The 10,126-nt window shown below is 40.8% G+C and overlaps 1 protein-coding gene across 1 annotated transcript; it reads right to left on the minus strand.

Annotated features, from left to right (window-relative positions):
• Positions 1-557: 557 nt before the first annotated feature.
• Positions 558-9,398, minus strand: LOC107290803 (cobalamin binding intrinsic factor-like). Its single transcript, XM_029284814.1, has 9 exons — positions 9,323-9,398; positions 8,098-8,274; positions 6,577-6,720; positions 5,028-5,183; positions 4,473-4,654; positions 4,187-4,373; positions 2,968-3,103; positions 2,047-2,165; positions 558-619 (listed from the first exon to the last, which is right to left on the minus strand). The coding sequence occupies exons 1-9, from the start codon at positions 9,396-9,398 to the stop codon at positions 558-560; spliced, it is 1,239 nt and encodes a 412-aa protein (XP_029140647.1).
• Between the last annotated feature and the right edge of the window lie 728 nt (positions 9,399-10,126).

Raw genomic sequence — 10,126 nt, forward strand, 5'->3', positions numbered from 1 at the left:
AGCAGCCTCCTATTTCAACAGCTATTATAAAACACAAAAGACAGCTCTGAATACCAGAAGTAAAAAGATAAAATACTTGTCCATCAGAAGTTAATGAAACTGAACATAGTCTTCCCCATTTCAGTAGGATGTATTTATGTCCATTTCAATTATATAATATACATGCTAAATTTGTATTTGTATATTTACATCAGTATTACTCAAATCTCTGCCCCTTTATTTTGATACGTTCAGTTTGCAGAAGCAAAGATCTCTCTCTCTCTCTCTCTCTCTCTCTCTCTCTCTCTCTTTTGCATGCCCATCTTTTTTTCTCTATGCTGAATATATCCCTGGCAACATGTAATAAAATTGTCAGTCCTTTTGTAAGTATTTCGGTGTATATTGTCTTATAATAATTTACTTTTGTTGACATTCAGTTATTAATTCGTTTGAAACATATAATACATTTCACACATCAAATCAGCACTTTTATTGTCATCTTGCCATATTTTTTGCCTGAAAAGGGCAAAACCCGATAGAAAGCAGGCTTAGTCCTATCTTATAATGTAGGTAATAGTTCAATATCTACTGAACACAGCCACAATTTCCTCATTATCTTTCGGCTTGTAGCTGGCAACACCTGCAAAGATAAAAACATGATGTTGAAAAGTAAATCATACTCCCTACATTAGATATAAGCTTTCAATATGTATAGATGTTTGAAAGCTAGTATTAAATTAGATGTATGCAGATACTCAGCTGCCTTGCATACATGATCACAGCCAGTCATGATGAAAAATAGTATGCGTACAGTAATATCACAGTACAACCCCGTCCTATCATAGTTGCATTCTGATACTAGATGCAAATGCATAAATTGTAAGATTTGAGTCATGAAGCACACTTTTTCATTTGCCCTGTGCCCCTGCAAAGGATGCCTAGGCTGCAGCTGCCATGTAAACTCCCCAAAAGCCACAGCTGCTTTAAAGAGTAGAAAACAAGCACTATATTCACACTTCCAAGTGCACTGAAGCATCTTTTTAGAATCAAATCCAAAGCATTGCATACTCCTATCCACTATACCAGGCACGTCCAACACATGGCCCATGAGTCGCATGCAGCCTTGGACGGTTAGTAATGCAAACCCGCAGGATAAAAAATATGAAAGCCTGTTATTTATATAAATTAATTATATTATACGCATTATGTGTGGTTCAAGACAATTCCTCTTCATTCAGTGCGACACAGGCAAGTCTAAAGATTGGACAACTATGTTCTGTAATATATGTGTCAGCTTTATGCACATCAGTAACTGAACATTACTGGATAATGTTAGGCAACCGTTCATTAGAAGACCAGTTAGTCTTCTCAATCTTCAAGGTTCTGCCCCTCTGTTGCCACTGAATCTTCACTTTGCTATTGTACCCCCAACCTCTTGTTCGACTCGACCCTTTGCTCAGTCTTTTTCTGGGACAACATTTCAGCCCTAACTTCATTTGATTGATGTCCTTGCTAATGCAACTGTCTTCCTAGACTGGGTGCTGAACTGATTTACAACATTAATTTTTCTTGAGTTGCATATCAGTTATTTTGGTAAATAGATAAAATCTGTATATTATGTTTCCTCTGTACACCTTGCCCTTTGGGAACTGTGCATTTAAATAGGCTCTCAACTATTTGCAGCACTTGGCAAATCTTGTCTGGGATCAAAAGCTAAGCCGGATCAAAACTAATTAGTCTCTAGACAGGATATTTCTAGCTCATGCCAGCACTGTAGGGTAGACTGGGAAACTGAAAGCTTATTCCAGGAGAAGGCAAAGACACATAATTTCAGTGTTGCACTGAGAAAACTACCTAGATATAACTAAGAAATCATGAGGAGTTGAGCTCAACTTGAAGATTTTGCTGTCTGAACAGGCATCAACCTATCATTTTGGTCATGTTGATTATTATTATCCTATAGCTGTACATTCACTAACAAGTTAATCTTAATTAATATAAGGCTGCAGGTATCTGGAGGACTATATTGTATCTTTCAGGACTTTCTTTCTTCCCAAGAAAATATACCTTGTTGAAGGGGTGTTTCGCCACTGAGGAACTGCCAGTAGGTCTTATCATTGGCATTGGCTTGGAGGCCACTGATAGAGGTGACCATGGGGCCCCAAGATGTCTCCTCTGTTTGAAAGCTGCAAAATGCCAAATTCATTACAAAAGCAGGAAGAAGGATGAATAGAAAAATGGTGAATTATATCATAGTAATTTAAGGGGTATTTAATGTACACACAAGAAAAATGGAAAGAAACAGAAAAGATGGAAGAATATTATAGGTGAAAATAGTTCCTGCAGGGGGTTGGACTAGATCAGGGCTTTTCAACCTTTTCACCCATTGTACCACTTTTAGGATATGGCAACATCCGAGTACCATCAGTTGCCAAGCATCTGAATGTAAATCACAAGACCCTGGAGATGCTGCAACATTCCAGCTGATTGGTGCTTCTTCAGGGCTCAGCAGAAGCACCAGGATCAGCGCCGAGCTCCAGCTGGAGCCTGGTGCTGATCCTGGCGCTTCCACTGAGCCCTGACAGCCCCGAAGAAGCGCCGATCAGCTGGAAAGTGGCACTGATCCTGGCGCTTCCGCTGAGCCCTGACAGCCCTGCAGCTCCAGCCATCTCTCGCTCAGGCTTGTGTGGTGCTGCCACTGGTTCAGCTCATTCCCCTCACCCGCTACCACTTTTCTAGGATGGTCGCGTACCACCTGCCAGGTGCCAATGTACCACAGATGGTACCCGTACCACTGGTTGAAAAGCCCTGGACTAGATGATATCCAGCGTCCCTTCCAACTTTATTATTATTATTATTAAATCAGATATTCAAATTTATCCAGCTTCCAGCCGAAAGACAGCTGGTTTAAAATACATCCTGGGCTGAATGGCCTCCCTAAAAGTTCAGAGACAGAACCTATAATGAATCTACCAGGACTCTATTTACCTGAATTCCTTTGTATTACGTTGTTTAGCTGCTTCCAAGACAGCGAACAGCACCGAACCCTTTGGCACTTTCACAGTTGTGGAATACTCGAAATAAGGTCCTATTAGCTTGTTGATTACCGTATAACGTACTGTTACTTGCAAAGAAAGAGAAGAGAAGGCAGGTGAAATAACTCATTACACCTTAATATCCTATGACCACTCTAGATTTTCGCAGCTGAGATTTAGAAGAGTCAGTGATATGAGCTAGACTTGGTAGCAAAAATTGGTGTGAAATTAAAAGATGGCTCCTCCTTGTTGCAGTGAAAGTAGATCCACGGGCAGAATTAAAATATGCTTGTTATACCAGAGCTCCATGTCTCCATTACCCATTTTTTCCTTGCATCTGGTATTACAGAGATGGTGTACAGCTCTCTAGTTGTACAACTTTCCAGAGTCAGTGTACATCAAGTCCAGAACCAACCCTGGCCAGTCTGACAAGCAGAGTGATGCTAAAGGCCACAGAGTTTTCATCATTATGGATGAGCTGTTAAGCAGAAGCTGCAGATCAATAACCTGAATAAATTGGATCGTTATAGGCAGGGCAATCCATGGCACACCTACAGCATCACCTTTGTTTTGTGGATCGAAGAAGCACTTAATTAGATGAAAAATCTGCTTGGCTTTGGTGGCATAATTTTGTGGAGGATTCTGCAATTCTTTCTAATTAGTGACATAGGCCACTAATTTTAGTGATTTAAACCTCAGGTAGCATAACATTTATTTTGAATAAAAATAGATTTGAATAAAAAATGCTGAAAGTTGTGCTCCATGCCTTTCCAATAGCTTTAGAGTGTTCTCATAGTGCCTCTTTCAACCTTTGGACACGTCAAATAAATACAAAAAAGTGCTTGTCCTTTTTTAACTTAGCTGATTCTGGAACCCTCCAGGGAAATATCCAAAATGCATCCAGGTGAAATAAATATTACCTGGAAATAGCCCTGTTTCCTCCACCCCCATCATTCCCTTTCTTCCATGATAGCTGTTATAGTTCCAGGAACTCCAGCATAACAAATAACTGCAAAACTACTTTTTTGTGGTGTGGAAATATGGTGATGGGGAAAGATGGACCTACAATGCAGACCTCATTAAACTGTGCCTCTATTTCTCTTATTTTTTTCTCCTTCAGAGAACAAGGGAGGTGCCAGAGGAGTTTCTTTCCACTGAAGAAGCTGCCTTACCAGTTTCAGAGGTGCAAGTGACATTGCTCACATCCAAGTAGGTTTTGCCCACCAGAGAAGGCAGGATCTGAGAAGCAGCAACTGGAGTGCTAAAGGCTCCCTCAGGGATGTTACTCAGCACTTCATTCAAGGTCTTGGGGCAGTTCCATGCGTTATCAGAGTAGAACTCAGAAGTAACACTGAGAGCCTGGAAATCAGCAAGAGAGAGAGAGATGCTGTAAGATTTGAAGGGATAAAGACCAGATTCCTGGATTTTCAGCCCTCCCAAATAAAAGATCAGGTGTACCTGCATTGCAAGGCCAGTGCTATAGATATTTCCAAGGAGGCCATTAGTCTGCTGTTTGTGAAGGATTTGCTCTGTGGTCTGGGCCAAGGCTTCTCTTATAGTTGCTGTAAGTTTGCTCTGCTGAGATGAGATCCTTCCTTCATACACACAGAACAGTGCCAGACTTGCCAGGGCAGCAGTATCTGTGAATTACATCAAACAAGGGATTGAGCTGTGAGAAGAAAGTCAGGAGTGTTTGCCAATCTAGGAGGAGTCATGGATCTCTTTGGTATAAGTGCTGGACAATAGCAGATATCAGAGAGAAGCAGGCCAAATTGGAAAAAGCTGTTTATTACAAGTTGTCATTGTGGATGGTGCAATGGACAATGGATTCCTAGCTTATCAATCACTTGCTCATCATGAGGTTCCCCAGTGTCCCACTACCTTCTCTCAGTCCAACTTATTGCCCAGTTTCATTACAGGGTATCACTAAGAAGGCTATCTTGAAGTCCTTCAAAGCTCAGAATAAAAAGATAATTTAAAATCATATTCAAAAATCACATATGTGTCTCTTACCTACAGAGCAATGACCAAGGAATTGGAAACTATTAGTCAGGGCTGCTTTGGCCAGAATGGTGGCAGCTCTTTCAAGTTCTGGACTTTTCTCTATACACAGAGCCAAAGTATCTAGAGCCAATTGGTAGTAGGTGGTCTTGGGAGTCCCAGTAGTATCTGAAAAGTAAGCATCTTTGTCAGTTACTTCCTATTTGGTCACAGAAGACATCTATCCTTAGCCCATTACTGTTTGGAGGTTGAGTTCAAATGGAAAACTATTTCTAAAGAGTACTATTGGAGAAGGAGAGATCTGAAATCACAAACCAGCTGTATTTCCATGGGATCCCCATGGAATTTATAACCATAATGGTGCAGGATTCTAAATCACGAAAAATAACCTTTTATCAACTAGCATTTTCCAGATCTGTAGAAATCAATTTCAGAATTCCCCAGCTGGCATCAACATTGAAGTCTACGCATCTGGTAGATGTCCACATAGCTACTGTATGGGGAATGATTGGGTTTGTAGCTGCAGATTTAGGTTCAAATGCTGGAGAAATGATGACAATGAAAATGAAGTCCCATTCTCCTGCTGCATGAGAATTTATAATGCTATAGGGGGAATATCTCCAAAGGGCTATAAACCCCTCCTAGGCATAATTATTAACATTACCTACTCCACAATACTGACTTTTGTGGAAAGTGTCTGTGACATATATTGTTGGAAACTCAGGATGCAAAGATACAGATATCAAATTGCTAAACTAGATTTTGTACAAAAGTACAAAGTACAGCACAGAGCACTTCAGCCTGAACCAAGACAAATCTTCTCCACAAGTACATTAGTGCAACATCGCCTTTCAGAGATCTTGCAAAGGTTGTGCTGTTTTTAGTAGCTTTTATGTACAGTGTCAATTGGCTGGGACATATGATATGCTACATGGGGAAGTTTAGCTGTGGTGTTGGGTATTTTGGTTTTAATGTTTTTATTGTAGTTGACACTGTTTTATTTTTGAGTAGTGAGCTGCCCAGAATTTGATTCATGATGAGTGACTAGATAAATGTTATATATACTATAGATCTATGATCATCACTATTCTAGATCAATTTTGCAGCTGTTATAAAAGTACATTTTCTTCAGAAAATGCATTTCTGCAGAATAAGATCAGAATGAATAGAAATGGTGAGATATTGTATGTAGAGAACTGGATTCAGTCGTGTGATGAAAATGTGCCCTAAGGGTTTAAGAATGTTTGTAAGCAATTAAACTTGCATTACACTTTCAAATGCAGAAGAGAATACGTTATAATTAATTGCCACCTAAGAGAGTAATTATAGTATTGATTATTTGTATCCTGAGACAGACAGCTGAGTGCTAGGTTTATGTTGATTCTGGAACCACTTGGAGCTATCTGAATTGCATAGACAACATTCCTAAAATAGATGGACATTTAAGTTCAACCGAGTACCATCCTTGCAAGCCAATGGTGGGGAAAGAGCATTAATTATCCTTTTTGTTTCTTCTTCTCTGAGTGAAAGGCAGGAATCTAATGCTCATTTGTCTCCTTACGGATATGCTTAATCTCTTCCCTTGTTTTCTCTTCAAGGACTTGGACCAGGTTGACATGTTTTTCTGGCGTGTTGACATCAGCAGGATTCTGACAGGCGGACCGAAGAGCTAGGACATAAAGGGCCACTTTGCCAGAGGTCATCTCTGCAAGAAGGGACGAGAGAGGACAAAGACTGAGTAAGCAATGCCTCGAAAGCAGTAAAATACCCTTTCCCATCCTGGCCGGAAGTCTAGAAACTGCAGGCCACAACATCTGGGAGAGCTGCTTTAAAACTGGGATGTAACCGGAAACCCCCTCTGATTCTTTTTCCTTGCATACGTTGCAGAACTATCTGGTTGATATTTTAAAGGCAAACCAATGATAATGTACGTTTTCATGGTCTGGAGATCCTGGTATCAGATGCACCGTACTGTAATCTGTAAAAGTCTAGACACAGATATGGCTGAATTAATAGAGATTCACAGTTGTTAATGTAATTTCAGCTCCAGGGGAAAAAAATGTTTCTAAGCCTTTTAATCAAAACTGTTTTGCTCTTGCCATGAAGTTCTTAATTTCTGTTTTATCATTAATTGAAATCTACTGTTGGGGGGCTTTTTTAGCTGTAATTTAACACCCACTTACATGAGAGCTGCTTTGGCCTATTCACAAAATTGTTCTGGTTTCTTGTGCCAGATAGTAACAGGGAAACATTTAGCACAGTGGTGGCGAACTTATGGCACGGGTGCCAGAGGCGGCACTCGGAGCCCTCTCTGTGGGCACATGTGCCATTGCCCCAGCCTTGCCTTCCCCCGTGACCCCCTCCTCTCCAGCAGCCCCCCTGAAGAGGAGTCGCCCCTGAGCGTGGCCCACGCGGAGCAGCGCAGCAAAGGACATGGCAGCCAGGCACCATAGACAAGACTCTGCCCTCATACCCCATCGTGCACAGTTGATGCTGCAGGGCGCGGGCAGAGGGCATGACCGCCATAGCGCTGCTGGGCTATCTGGGCGATCTGCGGCGGGCCCTGGAGGCAGTGAGTGGCCCTGCGGGCAGGCGGGGTGGGGGATGGGGGGGCGGAACGGGCGGGGCAGGGGATGGAGCAGGGCGGGGCCAGTTTTGGGGCACCCAGTCTCTAAAAGGTTCGCCATCACTGATTTAGCATATGAACTTTTGCCAGGTGTATACATATGATCATGATGAAAACTTTCCCTTTAAGTGGCCATTTACTACTAAGAAAAAGGTTACTGGCAATTATAGAAATAAAATAAGACATTTAATTTTATTTCATTTTGGGAGGTGTATTGTGGTCAAAACTAGGATGTACTATGGTAGTAAAAACAAAATCACAAACCTTCATGGCATTTTTCATGATCAATTAGGTTCAGTAAGTTAGCCACAGTTATCAAAAGGGACACCTGAAAAATTATTTCCATGTTTCCTTCTTTACATAATGGAACAAATTAAAGATTTAAACTGGTTCAGAAATGGTTCTAGAAACCAATAAACTCATTTATGTAAAAGCTTCTCATTTCAAGCATCATACCTGTTCCTGCTGTTTCTTTTATCTGCCGCACCAAATGCATTATCACATTAAGGTTGTGGTCCTTAGTCAGGCTCAAAGCAATCAGGATACTGGGATCTGGTTTGCCCTGCCAGCTGGCCCAATTTTCCAGTTTATTCTGGATGTCTCTAACCAATCCTTGCTGATCATTCGGGACAGCTAGAACCAAGACAACCAGAAATTTATCAAGAACAGCACTTGTTCCTAGACAACTCTGATGTAGCTTGTCAACAGAATTACAATTCAGCCTCAGAAACTGTCTCTACAAGTAGTCCTTGACTTATGATCATAATGGAACCCAAAATTTCTGTTGCTAAGCAAAACATTTGTTAAGTGAATTTTGCCCCATTTTACGACCTTCCTCGCCACAGTTTGCAGTGAATGACTGCAGTCGTTACGTTAGTAACATGGTTGTTAATTTGAATCTGGCTTTCTCTTGACTTTGCTTGTCAGAAGTTTGCAAATTGCGGTCACATGACCCCAGGACATTGCAACTGTCAAGAGTCCATTGCCAAGTGTCTGAATTTTGACAATATTACATTTTAATTACCTTTTTGTACAGAACTATTTCCATGAGGTAAAGTTGGCCCGACATAAATGCCCTATGTATCGATAATCCACACAGTGCACAAATATTATAATGTTTCTAGGGCTGTAAAAGAAGTGCTTTGCACAGTACAGTAATGCAAATGAAGCACTTATTTTCAAAATAACAGAATAACAGAGTTGGAAGGGACCTTGGAGGCTTTCTAGTCCAACCCCCTCTCAAGCAGGAAACCCTGTACCATTTCAGATAAATGGTTGTCCAATCTCTTCTTAAAAATCTCCAGAGTTGGAGCACCTACAAGTTCTGGAGGCAAGTTGTTCCACTGGTTAATTATTCTCACTGTCAGGAAATTTTCCCTTAGTTCTAAGTTGCTTCTGTCCTTGATTAGTTTCTATCTATTGCTTCTTATCTTGCCTTCAGGTGCTTTAGAGAATAGGTTATCCCCCTCTCCTTTGTGGCTTGCCCCTGAGATATTGGAACATTGCTATCATGTCCCCCCTAGTCCATCTTGTCATTAAACTAGACATACCCAATTCCTGCATGCATGTCCTTTGCAAGGTTCATTTGGCTGTGAAGATCAGTCAAAAGATCTTCAAGTTAGGAAGAAGCATCAGGCTTAAGAAGGCTGATCTAAGAGGAAGCGTGATTAAAAAAACTTACAGCAAGTTCCTGAAGAAATGGAAGCCGCATTGGTGATTGTGCAGAACACACACAGGATAATAGTGAAGAGGAACATTTTAGGATAGGAATCTGGGTCTGTCCTTTTTTTTAGGTCAGGTCTTCCTTGATGTGGCATAATATTGGAAGTCAATGGTGAAAAACTGCTTCCCCCCCCCTTTATATAGATTGCTGGTACAACCTTTATATAGACTCCTTACCAACCTTTTATCTCCAAATAGTCACTTCATTTCTAGCGCTGTTGACTTTTTTGGGGGGTTATCTCAATTTCCTCAACATTTCGTGGGAACCAGTTTGAGAAGGAGATGTCAAAGAAAAAAACTTTTCAGAGAAATTGGTGGAGCAAGTGTACATATTAGCAGAAGAAAGATAGCTTATGTAACTTGGCACCATATGTGAGATAACAGCCACTTGCTAAGAAAACATTTCCTGAGCCATGAATCTGGCACAAGTTAATGGCTAGAAAGGGATAAAGTTGGGTTGAGAAAAGAGGAAATAAAACTGAACTGGACCTGTCCCTCTGAACTGTTGCCTAGAAAAAATAGCACTGTATCTTCCACCAGAATCATGACTCCAAACTTTCTTAGATTTGTAGAACATGGTGGAAATGCTATAGATGAGGTATGTTAGAACAGAAGAGAACAGAATAGAATAGAATAGTAGAATAATAACTTTATTATCACTTTGAACATACACTAATCGGCATGCATTAAAATGAAATTTCATTGCATACAGCTCTCAAAGGGTCACCACCTCCAATATACGCTATGTAAATATGACAAAAAT

The sequence above is a fragment of the Protobothrops mucrosquamatus genome, unplaced genomic scaffold, assembly GCF_001527695.2.
Source record: "Protobothrops mucrosquamatus isolate PMUCROS unplaced genomic scaffold, P.Mucros_1.0 scaffold970, whole genome shotgun sequence".
Taxonomy (NCBI): domain Eukaryota; kingdom Metazoa; phylum Chordata; class Lepidosauria; order Squamata; family Viperidae; genus Protobothrops; species Protobothrops mucrosquamatus.

Bases quoted from the DNA above. Each gene is read 5' to 3' on its own strand.
- LOC107290803 (XM_029284814.1), bottom strand. From the start codon at position 9,398: ATGTTCCTCTTCACTATTATCCTGTGTGTGTTCTGCACAATCACCAAT. The intron at 8,275-9,322 runs GTAAGTTTTTTT...TCTTGGTTCTAG, and splicing joins CATTTCTTCAGGAACTTGCT to CTGTCCCGAATGATCAGCAA. The intron at 620-2,046 runs GTATATTTTCTT...TTATCTTTGCAG, and splicing joins CGAAACACCCCTTCAACAAG to GTGTTGCCAGCTACAAGCCG.